This window comes from Struthio camelus, chromosome 3 (assembly GCF_040807025.1).
Source record: "Struthio camelus isolate bStrCam1 chromosome 3, bStrCam1.hap1, whole genome shotgun sequence".
In the NCBI taxonomy this organism is placed as follows: domain Eukaryota; kingdom Metazoa; phylum Chordata; class Aves; order Struthioniformes; family Struthionidae; genus Struthio; species Struthio camelus.
The window spans coordinates 134,329,400-134,347,492 of record NC_090944.1 but is presented as its reverse complement, the minus strand read 5'-3'; the positions used below and the strand labels follow the sequence as shown (position 1 = coordinate 134,347,492).

The window sequence follows — 18,093 nt, the reverse complement described above, 5'->3', positions numbered from 1 at the left end:
CAAAACAGTTTAGCATTTTTTCCCTATCTTAATGACTCATTAACTTGCACTGCCAAAAGTATACCCGGCCTCTGTCTGATAACGCGCAATGGCCCTGCCTCTAACTGCATCCAGGCCGGCTTCACGTCCGGAGCGGAGCAGGACTGGGAAGCCAGACGATGACTGTGGGGCTGCTCTGCAAAACCAGGAACTGAAGACACAAGTGCGTGGCGGTCGCTCGCGTGATTCTGAACAGAACCCGCTCACACGCATGCTTCTTGCTGTCCTGGGCCCGGTGCTGCTCACTACTTACATACGAAACTGAAGAGGCAACCACAGTGCTTACTGAGGCAAAACTCCCTTAAGAGCGTTTCTCTTAACGTACGGTATGCGCCAAAACGTCTGGGTCTTCTTACAAATACAGTCCACCTCCAGCCCCCGTTAGAAGGCATCAGTCACACTGGAGGAAGTTGGCAGGAACTGCTCTGCACCCTACAACGTTCCTCTCAACCCTCTCGCCTTACGCTGCTTACGAGGATCAGAGCTTGCCGTGCCAGTTTACACAGATATGCCTCGCCTAGAGGTTTCAGCGGCAGTCTGGGCCCATGCCCGTCACAACGAACGACTCATTAGTGATTTTAGGAAACCACTGGAAGTCCAAAAAAAAAAAAAAAAAAAGAAAAAAAAGCTAACTGCCACAATCCAATCCAGGATAATTCAGCTGCCTCTTTATTTCCACATGGCCCTGTTAAGAATGGTTTTATCAAGATCCTGGTAAGCAGCAAGAAGGTTAAATTAGTTCAGTTCATACATATTTAAGTACTGTGACCTGCATTATCAAACTCAGACTCAAAATATTTGTAATGGCACAATTAGCCTCAGGCACATTATCTCACTAGTATCTGCAACTGTATGTATTTATTTACAAATGACACAGAGGGGAATTAAATGTTGCTGTTGTCAGGGAAACAATCTACTTCTAAATTTTTAATTTTTTCATTTGGAATGCGGTATTCTAGGCAGGGATAATCATTAATACTGTATACGGAAGGGGGAACAAACCTGGAGTATGTACCTACGGTGGAATTGATGTATACTGTAATTACAGCAGGTTAGGGAAGCAAAAAAACGTAGCTTTCATGTGAGACCACAGTATGAATGTTTCTGCACATTACTTATGATTACTGTTTCTTAAGAAGAATGAAATAATTTATTCTGGCATGTGTAAATCCTTGGCAAAAATTGCAGGTTGGAATACATAATTTACCTTGTGTACTGCCATTTTTATGTAAATACTAGCATCATCACCATAAAAATGGTCGCTCGGTAGAGACAGATTTATAATGATATAAATGGTAATTTGTGTAGTAGAATTTAATGACTAATATCTTAAGTCAGTACATTCACAGAGTTGGTGGTACTGGGAACGGGCTTTCCTTGAGCAAATCCCTTCTAAAGACTGGGCAAAAGAGATGGTCTATCAGATTCATCTGAAGAATTGCTGCAGCATCTTGACAAGACGTTTCTGTAGAATAAAAATCAGGTGATGATCAGAGGAAAACAGCATATTTTGAATAACAAAGTGAGAGTGCCAGTCTCCAGCCTTTAGGGTCTTAGAACTACTTGTAATCAGTATTCCACTAAGGAAGAAAACAATGAACTTAAAGCTTTTTTGAGCCTGCTCCTCCAAAAAAATGCAAAAGCCCAAAGATGCACGAGCCTTTGCAATTCAGAATTCACCGCCCCATCCGTAGTCTCGCCTTCCTCCCCTGCCCAGCTCCCTGCTGCATCTCCTTCGCGTTTAGCTTTTTAAGCTAACCCATCTTTTGTGCCCCTAGAAAATCGTGCTGTGTCCCTGGTCCCTACCTGAGCAGTGAGGGGAGGTCGCCAGATCCCCCCGAGAGCGGCAAGGACCCGGGGGTGTGTGAGCTGGCCCTTGGGCACCCTCGTCCTCACCGTACAGCTGAGGCCGTGGCTCCAACCGCGGCCAGCCGGTTTGTTGCTGCCTGGCCTGTTCACGCGAGCTGAGCTCACAGCTGCCGAGGGTACGACACGCACCCATCGCAACGCCCCTTTGCGCAGGGAGCGAGACCAGAGATCAGAAACCTGGAGGAAAAGCCCCTGCAGATGCCGGCTCACCCTTTGTCCTTCCACCTCACCCGCAGGGAGCGGGGCCGGGCCTTGTTTATTGCCTTCTTCCCATTAGTATCCCGGGTCTCTCCCTTTTCTCCCGAGTGCCCTGGGTTTCCCAAGTCTCCTCTCAGAAAACCCTGTGCATGTTGCCATGGTCACAACAAGTTTTCCAGTAGAGAAGTCTGATCGCAACTCCAGCAATACCCCAGGAGGCCCGTTTAGGAAAGGCACAAGAAACTGTGGAGGGCCTAAGTCAGGATAAACGCGTTCCAAGGAAAGTTTTTTCCACATCGCTTGTAATTAAGAGTTGTTTTTGCCTTGAGGCCCGTTAATATGGGATGCCTCTTTTTTTAATTACTGCTGATTTCCACTTCCAGGTCATTACTTGTTTTCCTTTACAGCTGTCAAGCTGTTTGGTTTTCCCCCAAGTCTGTCCCAGAGTAAAAGACCTAATAACACTTTTTAGAGCAAGTTCTTGGACACCTTTGTGGTGGTGTTAGGAGGTCACAGCGATAGCTGTGTTTCTGCAGAGTAAAGCTGAGGACATTAAATAGTGGCTAATGGGTTAACCCCTTGGTGTCAATAGGTTCCCAGCTTCTGTAACTTCCATTTGATAGAGTTGGAAAATCCTTGACATTTTGCACCAAGGGGTTAATTTGAAATGGGATGAGAGTTCAGTTTCAGTTACAAGCGCAGGTTTAATAATAAGGAAATGAAAAATTTAGGTAACCTGGAGACCAACCAGGGTGTAAAATTGTCCTTGAAGGTGCCTTTCTATGTGGAAGGTGAAAACAATGCAGTTTTGAACATAATAATGCTGGAGGAACAGACAGAAAATATGAAAACAGATATTTCAGCTTTTTTGCACATCTCTGGCAATATATAAGGGGACAGTAAGCAAATTACACCTAGGGAGTGAAAAGGGATCAACAGAATGCATGCATTTAACCTTCAAAACAACTGCAACTGAAACATGATTTATGTTAATAGGGAATTCAGCAAAAGAACCAGAGAAACAGAACATAATTGGGAACACAGAGAAATAACAGAGAAAGTCCTTGTGTGGAAGTCTTAGAAAGCAATCAAGGAGTGCTGAGTTTCATTAGGAATATGACACAGGAAAGGGAAACCAGCAGCTCAGATTCTCTCTGTATAAGAAATCACTCAACACAAGAAAGTCCTGTCCCTGCTGAATTTCCCGGATATCACCTAGACATTCTCAGGTTTAAAAGCCTTGTCAAGTCCTTGCTTGAAAGGTACTACAACAGCCTTTGTAATGGAATAGTGAAAATTATTACATGCCTTTTGTCCTGCAAGGTGAAGGATGCCAGACAGGTGTTACTGAAGTTGCAAAACTTGTCCTGTAAAAATGTCGTCATGAATGCAAAGGCCAAAATACTCAGTACGACTTTCACATGCCACCCTTGATTTACTTCACATAGAGCGAAGTGCACGTTACCAGTATACTCTAACAGAGTCCAAGTTACGATTGGGAAGCCCTCAGCGTTTCTCACTGAAGCCCTTCACTTCATCACCAAAACCTTGCCCTATTGTTACAACAGAGGGGCGAAGTGAAATCCTTCTGCATATGAAATTTGTTGTGCTAAAGGAGGATCTTACTTGCTGGTGGGCTTACTACATTTGAGCACTTCTAGTTCCATCTAGTACAGGAGATAACACTACGCAAACGTTATTGTTACAACAGATGAAAAATTCATAATGTATGTATGTTTAACAAGCACACTGATTTTTAAAGTTCTCTTGCAATGTTCTTTGTATACCTAAATTCTCCATTGCTTTTCCTATAACACCACTCCATGCCACTCACACAACAGACAAAGTCAAAGTCTGGAGTATAATTAAGATGTTAAGATGCAGCTTCATCTGAGCACATAAACCTGAGCACCGGCTTATGGTTGCAGGTGCCAGAATCAATATGACGCTCAGGCAGTTTGGAAGCTTGTCTGAGAGCCTGATTTTACACGCTGCCGGGCAACCTTTTAGCGACCGTGAGAACAGAGGGCATCCATGGCACTTCCTGGAAGCGCTTACTTCCTAGAAGAGGCAATTTCTTTTGTCCACGCTCCACTAATGAATACTCCTTAACTAGAGCATGGAAAGTAACTAGATGGATTCGAATATAGGATAATTAGATATATACCTAATTGTTCACACAGTGTTATGCTAACCTTTTGCTTTCAGAGTGCTTTATTACACCCATATTGTCTAGCACTCTAATGCTGTAACTCAGATACTAAAATGATGAGAATTAGAGATGGCTATGGACATAAATTAACTCAACAGAACAAGTGATTTGACATTCATATGGTTTCAGTTTCCACAGAACAGTTCTTGAAGCTCTCATTATTAGTATGTTCTATTTGCAGCATGAGAGGGAAATATTTCCAACCCACACATCTCCTGGCCGTCCAGGTAGGGGAATAAAAGAGAACTGTGATGCAGAAGTTCTCAAAACACACTGGTATTTCTTGAGTCACACATAATCTTCTTTTTCCTCATTTTTGAGATGCTGATTTCTGATGTAATTTACAACGCAAAAAAGCAAAACCATTGATTTTGGCAGAATATGACCAAAAACTGGTCACAATCGGGGATCTCCAATCCATATCTTAAGGAAACAGAAACACAGATAACTATGGAGGCAATCCATTTCTCAAGGCAACATTAAAATGAGTTGACATGGAGAAAATACATGTTACCCCAGCCTTATGCAATGACACTGACAAAAGCAAGAGTCCAACAAAGATCCCCTGACTTAAAACTCCTCCCATCCTATCTCCTGAATGAAACATCAGTAGATAGAAGGCTCTTGTTCTAAAACACGTTTTTTGAAGAAAGGCTGATGTCAAATGTTAATTACAGTGGAAAAGAATATAGGAAAGATCAGGAAATAATACAATAGTACCCCCAAAAGCTGTAGCATGGGAGACCTTTGAAGACTCAGAAATTCAAAATATGTAAAAAGATCAAAGAACTTGTGTTCCACTTTTCCAGATCAAAAGTTACCTCATCAGAAGATGATATAACTACCTTTTTTCAATTTTTTTTTGTTTAATCTTCAAATCTTCCCAGCACATTCTTCTAAGCCTTGTAAAACAAGAAAATAGAAGGGAAATATTCTAAAATTTACGAAGCATGAGAACAAGCTGTTCGAGCAAAACTGTTATGTAAAGATAGAAGAAGCTATCAAAAGAAACTGCAAAGGACTTTGAAAAAGTTTGCAGAGCTTTAAAAACTCAAGAAACACCAATTTCATAAAAATAACCGCGACAAAATACTGCTTAAACTCTATCTGAACACACAAGCTATGCAAGACAGAGTTGACACTTCCTTGGCTGTCAGCATGACATCGGAGAAAAATGTGGGTATTTATAAAGAAAAATTATAAAGAAGAAAATGGAAATAAATAGGGCTTCCTAGACTGCCCGTAGCAATTTTTTGCTGCTAAGACTTTTTATGCACTGGAGACAAAATCCACTGCTCCAAAAAGCTTTCCTCCATTTTATCAAACATTAATGAGATCCCTTCAGAAGGCATTTTTTTTTCCTTTTAAAGCTTAGGAAAAAAAAATCAACCTCTATAAGACAAGAGAATTTATAACTTCTGTGATCTGATATTTTTGTCCAATTGGACAAGCTCTTTTACTCATGTACGCACAATATAGAGGATGGTATCATGGAAGTTTACATATTTCCCACAAAAAAGCATTTTCAGGCAACAGCTCACTTTTCCTACCTGTTTTTTTTTCTGTTTATTTTTCTGATGGACTTTATTATCATCTTTTAAAGAAGAAAACTGCCACTTTTGAAAAAAGTGTATCTACAATTGCATTCTGTTCTGTAACCAATTAAAATAATCTCATAAAAAACAATAACACAACAAACATTTTTTTAAAAAAGTGGTGGAAACTGGTATATCAAAAATTCACTTTTAGTTCTGCCAACAGAATACACTAGGGCTTCAAGCATTCAGCTGGATCTTAGGGCCCACTGCAACTACACAGATCTTAATTGCTCAGGAAGAAAGACTCTTCTGTGAAAGGCCATATTCTATTTCTCATGATGTGGTTGGAGGCCAACAAATTTTTGCTTCTCAGCTTATCAAAAATTAATATATTTTCAGGTCTAATGAAATAGAGAGAAAAAAAACCCAGGGCTGGACTACTTGAAAAATAAGAATCTTGGTGAGTTAAAATAATTTATCTCCTACAATTCTGGGGTTTCAGTGACAGATAAAGAAGAAAGCTGACAGCATGCAAAACTGCAAGCTTTATCATAGTCTAATACAACGTGTTTCGTATTCTCATATACAAGACAAAGTACGGGTGGACAGTAAATGGCAAGTTCAGCATAGTTTTTAAAGGCGCACTGATTAAACTGGGAAAACTGTGTACGAATTTCTGTAGTAACACGTTCAGTGTTCTACAGACATGGCTTTCCATTTTGCACATTTCAGTTCCTTGTTTTATCTGCAACAATTGCAAAAACTTGAAGTGACCAGCCAAGCTCTATACATTTTTTTCCCCTCATAATTTTAGGGTAACTGAGAAGAGTTTCAGTGGTAGCTCAATATCAACCTTAGGACATACCCTGCAGGGTCCAAGGACAGAGCCGTTTGTGGAGCAAGGGGATCGACAGGCGGTATTAAGCTGCTGTGCTTTGGTAGCGGTCATGACATCTCTTTCCTGCTACTTCCAAATCTTTCATAGCTGCATGCTCACTAGATGCATGCTCACCGGATGTACGCTCAGCTGTAGGACTTCATGTGCTGCCTAACAGTTATTACCCATTTTCTCTGAGACGCAATAAGCAGGCCTGGAGGCTGAGGCTGGTTTGCAGACTGCCAGTTAGACCCCCAAACAGGTACACAACGCTCCCATTACTCCCTAGCGGCACCTGAGCACGGGCAGAGGTCCTTCCAAACCTGCCCAAGCTGACAAACCAGGAGCAGCACATTTGGAGGAAAAGCACTTCCTGTTAAAGCAACGGGGGTCAAGCCCAACAAGAGGCATTGCCCAGGGTTTTAGTATCCTGACTGAGTTGTCAGGCATAAAAATTGCCCAGCCCCGTCTCCAGTGTGCCTTCTGGCCTTTTCTGTGCATCCCTGCTGATGACAAACCGCTATAGGGTCAGCAAGGATACGAGCCAAATGGTTTGATGAATCAAATGGAGGCGCAACGTCAGTAACAAAAGTAAAAGCTATGGCCCCAGTTCAGTAAAGCAATTAAACACACACTTAGCTTAAAATACATACACAGTCCTGGTACAGAAGTTAAGCATTTACTTAAGGACTTCGCTGATGTGAAGCCCAGAAGATTAATTATAGAGACACTTTGAAAAAAACTGTGCCAGCCTTTGAGATGACTCCTTCTTAATGTTTTTGAAGCTGATAATATTTTGAAAATAAAATTGATGGAGAATTTCAGAGGCAGCAGAAATTGTTATAGGAATGTAGTCGGGATCTCTTGCAGATGGCTAATAATATCAACACGCATCTCTGCCCGTACCGATAACCTCTTATGAAGACACACAGTCTGGGTTTAAAGACTGCAGGTTATAAAGAGCCATCTCATTCTTACTGATAGTATTATAAAATAATGCCTCTTAGTCTAGCCTTAGCTTCTTATCATTGATTAAACTCTGGATTCCATTGAAGGATACATGATAAGAAGGTGAGAAAAGCTGGTAGCCTGGGGTTGTGGTCCTAATTGCATGCTTACACCTGCATTTCTATAGCTTTTAACTTGATGACATTTTAAATGGAGTGATTAATCAGCTTTTACTTTGTTATTTGCAATAATGCTGCAGGCCAGATAAACTAGCCAACATCAATTAGCCACCTTATTGGCAGATTTATATCACTAGAGCATCTGGTCCTCTCTGAATTAATTCATACTGTGGAGAAGAACTGAGAGTACTAGTCTTGTTTTAAATTCATTTAACCCCTGTCCAGTTGTTTTTTTTTTAAATAAGTTCTCTAAATCCAAAGTGACATGAAGCATGTGACTTTGGGAGTCCTGCATGCTGAACCCTTCTTGTAGGCATGTGTTTTCCGTGTGGCTCGACAGTTCACTTGATGGGTTCTGCATGAGCAAAGCCAAATGGCAGGACGGAGATGGCAACGATGGGCTGCAAGTAAAGGCATGGGGGAGAGAACTGAGAGGTGCAATACAAGTTCGGGGCAGAGTAAGGACGTTGAAGTCAGGTCCCTGTGGGTGAAGAAGGGTAGGTGAAGTTAGCGTGCCAGTGCAGAAGCAGATGAGGGAAGCTGGGAATCCAGGGAGCAAAATGAGTTTAAGAATCAAGAGGTTTGGTTGTGATTTTTAGCTTGAAAACCTGGTTCCCAATTTAAAGTATTAAGGAAGATATTTAAAAGGTGTTCAGACAGTCAGACATATCTAAAGTCATTCAAGTCTGCCCTGGTATCATTGCGGATAATAGAATTTTAGTGTTTTAGAAATTTTACCTTAATATTCATTTTCACTGAAATGCATCAAAATCATCAAAATACTCCCCAAAATTAACAGAAAATCATTGCAATTTGTTTTTTATTAGAAATGCTTAGTGTAGCTGGCTAGACCTACTAATTGAACCCAAATGTCTTTATTCATCACATTAAATGTAAAAACACTATCACCCCTATAATTTAGGTCGTGAAATAAAAGTACTACCACTGTTGTCAGGTTGGGTTTTAATAATCATTTTCCACAACATGAAATAGTTTGATTATTAAGACCTACCAGAGCTAAGAGATGGCAACTCATAAACAATGCTTAATACTCCTAACAAATGGCACACAAAAGCACACTTCATTATGCATTTTAATGCCTGAAAGTTGTTTGCTTCTGATTTTTATACAACCAATTATACATAAACATGTACAGGTACCCAATTGCAGTCACAGTGTATATTTTTTTGGATCCACAGCAATACAAAATGAGTTCTATCTGTATATACATGTGCAATTATGAATGAGTCCTGAGTAATTTTAAAGTACTATTAGCAAAATCCCGTAAATTTTAAATTATGCAAATAAAACTCAGATATTACAGTGTTACGCTGTTCTGAAGAAGCCATTTTTCAAAAAAAAAAAAAAAAGTACTTTGCATTAGGCTTATGCATAGCTCTGAGCTCTGTACAGTGCACAGTATCCAGTTACCTTCTAGGTAATTAGAAAATGTGAAAAGATGCTGACCGCATTCTTCAATAACTATTGCTTCCTTTACTGTTTAATTAACGGCAAGTGATTCATTCTGCTTCAACATAATCAAGTGTGGAAGACTTTTATAGGGTTTAAATTATATTCTTTCTGTTGCACACATTTTGTAAACATTCAAGTCACCGAGGTGCTTTAATTCTGAGGAAAACTATACAGTCAAATAGATAAAATGTATCTCCAGGGAAAAAACAAACAACAATGGAGTATAAGCATTACCTTAAAGGCCACAGAACGTTATAAGGAAACGAAACCAGGATATGTTCTTCAAGGAACAGCTTGGATAGAAACTGAAAGGAACCTGGCTGCTCAAAAACCTCTCTCATTATGACCACGTAGCCACAGTAAACAGGCGATGGTCTTGCACGATCTCAACGAATTGTCTGAGCGAATGTAAAGGAAGTACTCCCATTAATGAGTGGCTGCAAACACAGCATAAGAGTCAGGATTTTTGTACATTATTGACAGCGCAAATCAAAAAAAAAAGAGTCTGTACATCCCCTGCCAGTAAAACGCAGGCACTAATACGAGAACTGGTAGAGAACAAAGGCTAGCGTCAGGGCGCATACATCTTCAACTGGAGAAGTTCTGAGGACACTTGGCAGGCATGGGAGAAGATACCTTTTTTTCCCCACTCCATTTCTCTCACATCACAGCGGGAAGGCACCACTTTGGCATAAGGGGCCTGGCACAAAAGTTAGCTGGTGCCGTGACTGCTATAGTCAAAAACACCTTTCTTGAAGAAGGGAGAGAATTCACAAATGGTGTGTTTTGATAGAGTCAGTCCCACTTTATCAATGTGCAGTGGAGACGATGGAGATTTCAGCATTGCAGAGAAAAAGCTCCTGAGGTATTTCTGTGGAAAGAAATGCAAAATGTCATAAGGTTTTCTTGATCATATTGAGTTACGACCACTTTGAAGAATTAAATGAACAACAGTATAACAAAATCTCCATGGACTGTGAAAAGTGCTTAAAAAAAGCAGCAGAATTTAAACCCATCTATAAAACATATCTCCTGAAATGTCTGCATTAAGATCATAAAGGCAAAACAGAAAGGAAACATTTCCCACTTTCTTCCCCTGCCAAGCTTAGTAACTGTTTTATTCTATACTCATGGAAGGCTTTCTGCTAATCATGACCTACTAATACTACCATCCAGCATTATCAAACACTATACAAGCGCAAACCTCAATTGGCAGGAATTTCCTGCAGAAATTCTGCAGGAATTTCACTAACTACAGACACAAACAGGCTTCAGAAATCTTTTCCTCATCAGGGCTCTACAACCATTACCTTGAAAAGGATTTGTTTTGATCAAGGCCATCTGCACAAACATTGCAGGAATTCACTGCTACCTCAGAACTTCAGAGCATCTTCTCACTGAATTGCCCTTTAAACTCTTCAAAAAAATGTCTGTCACAGACCAAGCATTCCAGCTCCCAAAAGGTAACATTTACCAACCGCTGCACAACTTGCATCCATTTGTATCAAGAGAAATTGTGACAGACGTATATTAACTCAAAGTTAGTTTTCGAAAAACTGATAGGATTTCCTTCACGTATGGGTTGAATTATTGCAAGCATTTAGCATGATTTAATTAGCCATGTTTACAACTTTTGAATGAAACATGGTAGATGAAACATTGATAAGGCAGGTACTCAAAAAATTACCAGATGTCACCCAAATAGCTGCAAGGGAAATCTCATCTAGAATGCAGAGATAAAGTCCTTTGCTCTGCCACAGAATAGACAGAAGAAAGATAACTCCAGAAATGACACACTAATCTTGCATTCTGGGGCAAATATATCTACAAGATAGAACAGTACAATATCCTATGAAGAACATGAGGTTCAGTTGAACGCAGCAACTCATGAAAGCGGCTCTTTCAGGAAGCACGTCCTTTGAATGACTTTTCTCAAGGAGAAATTCTCCATACTATAACAACCTGTTATATATTTAAGTGCCTCGGAAACCAGCTGTATTAATATCACAGAAAGCAAGATAACAACAACAAAAAAAGGCAGCTGGCACATAAGCTATTCTCTTGGCAGGATTGGTGGATTTTCTTTTTTATTCAGATCTCCCACAGGTTGTATTAATGTTCATGAAAAAATTTCATTACAAAAATGCCTTCAAGATGAATTCCAACAGGCTAAGAGGTAATTTAAAGCAAGCAACAGATGTCATGTCAACATTTGTCATAATTAGTTCACAATGCAGGGTCCTCTAAAAAAGTCCCAACCCAGTAATGCCTGAAGGATGAATACGGTAGAAAATCAAATGCAAAACATAGCATACTGTTAGAGTTTTAGCACCGTACTGAAAAGTTACTGCAGTAATTTCACTTTATGGCAACTGAAGGCTCAAAGGCACCAAAATTTCTCGCCAGAGACATTATAAGACCAACTGCATTCACCTTGGTATGTATGGCCAGATAATTGACTGTCAAGCTTTTCCTGTAGAGCCATTATTCATTGGTTTGGCATGATAGTCCTAATGGCAGCACAAAAAATCCCTCTGCTATAAGCATATACTTATCTGACACGGAAGCACTAGAAACAGCAGGCATACTTATTTTCCCAGATCTGAGCAGGAGCTGCTCAGTGAACACTACAGATTCTCTGAATATGAAAAAGATATTTGGGCAAATGGCAACAATCAGACCTTATCACTTTTTGACGAAATTTATTTTGTATGAAGGTTTCTAGCCATATGGCTTACCATTATGCGCTCTTCATCAACCATTGTGAGGAAATTAGCTCTGCTTTAAATCACATATCTGCATTTGCCCTTCTTTGCAATGCTGATGCTTTAGCATAACACAGGGCCGGCGTGCCCTTCACATAACGAAGCTGCTGCTTCAATGAAATTATGGCTCCCCTGCCCAAATATGCTGGCCAGGAGTTAAGTCCCATAGTGAGGGAAACTGATTGACAGCAGAACTGTTTGTTCACAGCGTACTGCATATGCCTCTGTTAAAGAGCTGGGGCTGGGCAGCAAGGAGAAAGGTTGCTTCGTCTGGTCTGCTGCAGTGTGGGCCAAGTGGGAAAATCTGGTGGGAGGAAAGACAGACTGTCCCGCGCCTGGATAAGCTCTGTGGAAAGAAGCATCCTGAATTTGATGGATGATCAGGATAGGATACACATAGAATGGGATTCACATTCACAAGCAGGGAGAGCGGTAGGAGAACATCAACACCAAGTGCCAGAGATCACAAACAGAAAACTGTCTTAGAGATCCAGAAGGGATTTGGCACAGACTTTGTTGTAACCCAAGAAGCCATTGGAAGCTGCTAGACTGGGAGAAAGGCTAGATGAAAGGATCTTCTATGCCAGGACTCAGTGGGCAGGGGAGAGTTGATTCAAAGCTTTTATTTTAAATTCATCTCAAGCAGCAGATATGATTTTTCTCTATCTACAGAATTATTTTGTTATTTGTGCTCAGTTAAATGCTTAATGCTTCAGGTGGGAAGCATTCTCGTATCTTTTGGTGTGCTCCCTTTAAAAAAAGAAATTTAGCAGCTAGCTCAGGACGCCATCACGGAAACATGTCCAAATTTCATATAAAATTAGCACTGCAACTTCCTACTTGCACTTTATCAGTAGCATCTAAACCCTTGCCCCAGGTATGCAAAGCATTGTATTATAGCAAACCTACTTTTGCTAAGTTTGAATGATTAACTTTGAAAGAAAAAAGTAGATGACTGTTACAAATATTCCCAAAGATATGTCTCTATTACCTGTTTTCCTTTGTTAGCCTTTCAAAATCATATTCATTTGCTCTGAATTATTTAGTCTAGTAATCAATGTTCTCCAAATGCACTTACGAATTCCATTTTATTACTAGTGTTCAACCTATTATATCGTTGGTTTGCTGGAAAAAAGCCTAATTATAAATTTGTAGATGTCTCATGTGAGGGCATATGACCCTGACACTGTAACAGGAATGTATAACTAGTAACTTTGAAACTCAAAGAGTTAATTACTCAGTGTAAACATACTTTCAGGACCACCAGTCTTTGGGATGGAATAGTCCTGGCACGTAGACAATTTTTGAAGATGGAAAACCAGATTAACATCTCTGAAAACTATGTCCAAAACAGGAAAGGCAATGTTTGTGCCCTCTTGGCATGCATCATAACCTTCATGGCCTTTTACTTATAAATTTATGACAGCTGTACCTTGCATTCCAAGCGCTTGGAAGCAAAATAAGAACAGAGAAAGCTGCTGAGGCTCAAAGCATTTTCTTCACTTACTCAGTGGAGTAGCTTTCCCTCCATTTTTATTATGTGAATGGCAGAATGGTAGCCATCTAAAAAGTTATTAAAAATTATTATTTTAATAGGGTTCACTCCTTTAGCAGCAGGCCAATGTTCATCTCATGTGTAATCCATCAGCACAGCAAAGTCATTCTAATGATTTTTGCACTGCTTCGTGATGTAGGGACCTCATAATTTCATACATTTTAACATAAATCCATAACTTAATTTAAAGTTATTAAAGTTATTACAATCAGAAAGCTTTCTGGAATGTGAAAGGTTTTTTATCATCCTTTCATTTGTGACATATTACAGGGGAATCCAGTTCAATGACATTGTTCTCATAATCTATTACAAACAGTGACAGCCTTAGAGACCAATAGCAGAGCTTAGTAAGAATTGGATTTTTCATTAAACTTTGGTTTGCTTAAAAACTCATCACCTCTGGTACTTTCAGAAAGTGAAGAAACTTTTAGAGCTTTCTCCCCTGCTATTGTTTCTAGCAACTTCCTCAAAAAAGTCAGTATTTTAAATTCTTTAAATATAACAGTACGCAATTGGCAGAATAAAGATTGTGTACTAATATCTGAAGGAGCTGAAAGCACCACAAGCTTTAACGAGATAAGCCCTGCAAGGCTTTGGGTATTTTTGAAACAATAGCCCCTTCCCCTCCTCCTCTTTCTTTTCACACCTGCACATCAGTTTGACAGTTAAAAGCTTCGCCACAAGGTCACAGAACGTCATCAGTGGCAGAGGCAGGAATAATTAACTTGCTCATCTAACTTTTAGCACCGGCTCCTCTCTTCCTTTAATATATATGCTGGTTTCCCTCAGCACCAATCACATAATTATTCTGTTGACTAGTGTTAAATGCTGCAAGCTTTAAATCAAATCTCAATTTGAATTATTCATAGAGCAAAGCACATGCAGGTATCAACAGCTGTTTTCTATAGGATAGGTATTTGATTACACACACACACACACACAGCCAGACTGAAACATATTCCCTGACTCTGAAAAAACGCATTATGCTGCAAGCAGTCCCACGGATTTCAAAGGGAATATTGGCAAAGTAAGATATATTCCTGAGGAAGAATCTAGCCCAAAATAAGCAGACAGACAGGAATACGTTTAGCTTCCACTCTGTGATCACAAAAACAAGGATCTGCTTAGAAGACAAAGCATGCAAAGGGAGTCCACTATAACTTCAGAGATCACAGTGTATTTCCTGCCTTTGCCTCCTAGAAATAAATTATCAGGCATATGCAAACAAAAATGAACATCTGGGACATCTAGTCCACTATATGGTGTTTTGGTGGGTGGGAGGGGAGGGGGGGAAGAGACTTCCAGGGTGGTTTTCAGATATGAAACACTAGATAAATGCTAGCTATCATCACTAACAGCCTCTGCTGAGGCAAAAAGCCTAGCTTAAATGACACACTGACAGGAGGTAGTGTCTCACAGAGACTTCAGGTTGGCAAAGAGCCCAGTCTGGGGTAATCCTACAGACCAAATCTGAAGAGAAAAGGTCTCCTGCTTTCTCAGCAAAAATAGGATGCAAACCTCTCACCAGTTCTGCTTCTTCCATGGCCCTTTTTTTTTTTTTTCATATTGGCAAAATTCAAAGGGAATTAACTCCCCTTAAAGGGAGGTATGCTGTGGGTCTAACCAGTGATATCACACAGAGAGAGTGGAACAAAGTAATCCTTCAGAAGTGTTCAGCCAAAGGACTGCAAGATAAGCTAGCTCTGCATCATTCAGGACACACGCCACATCGTAACCACCACGCAGGAAAGGATTATCTGGGTCAGGAGTCGGAGAAAGGCCAAGCTATGAGCCAGAACATAGGACGTTTCAGTACAAACTGAGTTCCAAGGGATCAGGTGTTCTCATGCCAAATATCTTAACATTATCCAGTGAGGGGTATTCAAGCCATGCAGCTTGACTTTTGTTCAACCAGCGAGTCTCTGCGGGCTGCCTCTGCAGTCTAGAAGGATGGCTCGGGCCCCCAGGTCACAATGCAGTACATCCCAGTTAAGCTTCCACCTTGGGTCTTCCACTAAAACTACTTCATTGCCTTCAAAACCCAATGAAGCTCACTGGCAAGCTAGGTACGAATAATTGCTGGCATAATGCTCTGACAGATATCTTAAAAGTCATTTCTGATCCATTTCTGGATTTGTTAAATATGAGCAAGCAGGGAAAGACCTCGCAGAAAGCAAGTATATAAAAAAATGGGGTGGCGTTGCTTTGGAGAACAAACAACCCAAAAATGTGGGGGACCATACACAGTCTATGACTAATATCCTCACCTCTAACCATTCAAGAATTAGATTCAGATTAACTCTCCACTCACCATATATACCCGGCTCATGAACATTTTGATCTTATTTTTTTTTTCTCTTTTTTTAAAGAAAGTATGAGGTTCCAATTCTTTTCCCCAACACCTTGACATACATTGCTAGATATCATAAAGTAGTTCCGAGTAAAATATGTGAGCATGACAGAATGAGATATTCAATATCTTGAGTTATATTTCAGGCCCCTCAGGAGGTAGCTAATGTCACCTCTGTATCTGTACACATTTATCTCCTGCACACACCCTTAGGTCATTATGTGCAGCTGTAATTTCATAAAGATGAGAAAAAGACTTAGTGCCTGGGAGACTACCTTGTGCCAAAAGGATCTTATTTCTGTGAAATATCTAAGGAGAAAGTTTCTAAGGTTATGACATGATCATCTTGGCCAACATCTTTTGCAGAGAGACCAGGAGGGCTAAATTCTCCTTATAAAAAAAATATAGTATTAGATAGGCAGTGTCAAAGTTGTGTAAAGCTTCCTTAAAGATTCAGAGGTAATAAAGGCCGCAGGAATGTATCTATCCCGTATGTATCAGAGACCTTGTTCTGGTTTCACATAGTCTGTGGAGGTACAAGGATTTTTAAGGAGAACAAGGAAAGACTCGCACATGCTTGCAAATGACAAGGCACAACTGTATTAGTCATATTTTTAAAAGGAGGGTTATCTGCTTCATATTGGCAGATGTTAATTAGGTTCAGGGCTGGATTAACTGGCTTCACATTCTACAAGCAAAGAATAAAGGAATGATTCTTTTTAATCAAACCCTTCCTGTTCTCTTTGATTAGACCTCATCAGAGGCAAGACTGTTTACAGATAATTCCTAGTAGTCACTAAAATCAAGAACTTCACAATCAGCATCACCTTATCCTATATTTGCATGTCTTATAACTACACATACAACTCCATCGCATGTACACCCCCCAAAACAAATTCTACATATAGCCACACGCAACACACACAACCAGGTTTCCAGGAGTACGCCAAGGCTAAACTTTAGCTGCAACAGGATGTAAATTCCTCACTGTCAGACTTTGAGGGCACTAACGTGCTATTATTCATAGGTGAAAGAAAACCCTCAAGTGCAGGAACAAGAATTGCTAGGGACGAAGCAGACAAAAAGACCTTCCTGGGGAAGAGAGTATTTGCTGCAGAACAGGCAGCAAGGTTCAGCTGCCTGTGCAGTAGGCTAGCCATGTTTCCTAAGAAACCACTATTTATGGTTCCCCCTTAGCAGAAATAATAAGAGTATGGCAAATTAAGCTAATTTTGTTTAAGATGCTATCTTCCCAATGTGAACTCTTAACTTGTTAGAGCCAACCTGTTTGTTAAAGAACTGAATAGAAAAGGATTAGACTGAAGGCTCCTTCCAAACACATAGTTTAGCTCTTTTGTTACTGAATAGATTTACCCGTACTGCTCCCAAATATTAACACGGCCAAAAGCGCTAAATCCACAAAAATATGATTTTTCTTTCATAGCAGAGAATTCAGCCTTCACTTAAACTGCCGCTGCAAAACTGAACTATGGAGGCTTGTATTCTTGGTTGCTGTAAGTCACTGCAGTGTTACTAATGCTGTAGCAATCTGTATCGGTGATAGACTTAACCCAAAACTGAGAGAGAGGCAGGAATGCTATACACACATACGCTCCTCTGGATGTGTTTAGATGTACTTATGTGACTTAGAAACTAGGCTGGTAAAAAGCAAGCTCTTTAAGAAGCTAAATTCCATTAGAAAAACAGGACTTACATTTTCAGGCTGTTTGGGAAATTCTCCCTACCTTTTTATGCATGCTGTATTGCAAATTCCTTGAATCAGGGTTACGGTTTTCCTCAATAGCTACAGAGGTCACAGTATTACCACTACATCTTCAAAAGTGCTTAAGTCCCACTAAAATTTAATTTTACTCGAAGCTGTACTGAAAAATACTTGAATTTGTACACCTCTTTCAATTCTTGTAGCATACAAGCATTCTGAGAGAGGCCAGTTATGATTCAAGGTGAAATTGTTCTCCTCGTTTTTCAAAATTCAAACTATTCATTACAGCTATTTAGAGCATTTTTCTGTGCAAGTCTAATGGCATGAGCACATTATGTTGAATTACTATTATGCTGCATCAATTGAA

The 18,093-nt window shown here is 40.0% G+C and overlaps 1 protein-coding gene across 5 annotated transcripts in view; it reads right to left on the bottom strand.

The window, feature by feature from the left end:
- Positions 1-8,806: 8,806 nt before the first annotated feature.
- The window catches only part of KIF16B (kinesin family member 16B), a 146,982-nt gene continuing 137,695 nt past the window's right edge, over positions 8,807-18,093 (bottom strand). For 4 of the 5 annotated variants that reach the window (XM_068940410.1, XM_068940409.1, XM_068940412.1 and 1 more), the window contains one exon: positions 8,807-10,204. In XM_068940410.1, coding sequence (XP_068796511.1) covers positions 10,046-10,204 — 159 coding nt within the window. In that variant the 3' untranslated portion in view covers positions 8,807-10,045. The remainder of the gene's footprint in view (positions 10,205-18,093) is intronic. The other variant, XR_011140542.1, reaches the window with a different exon arrangement.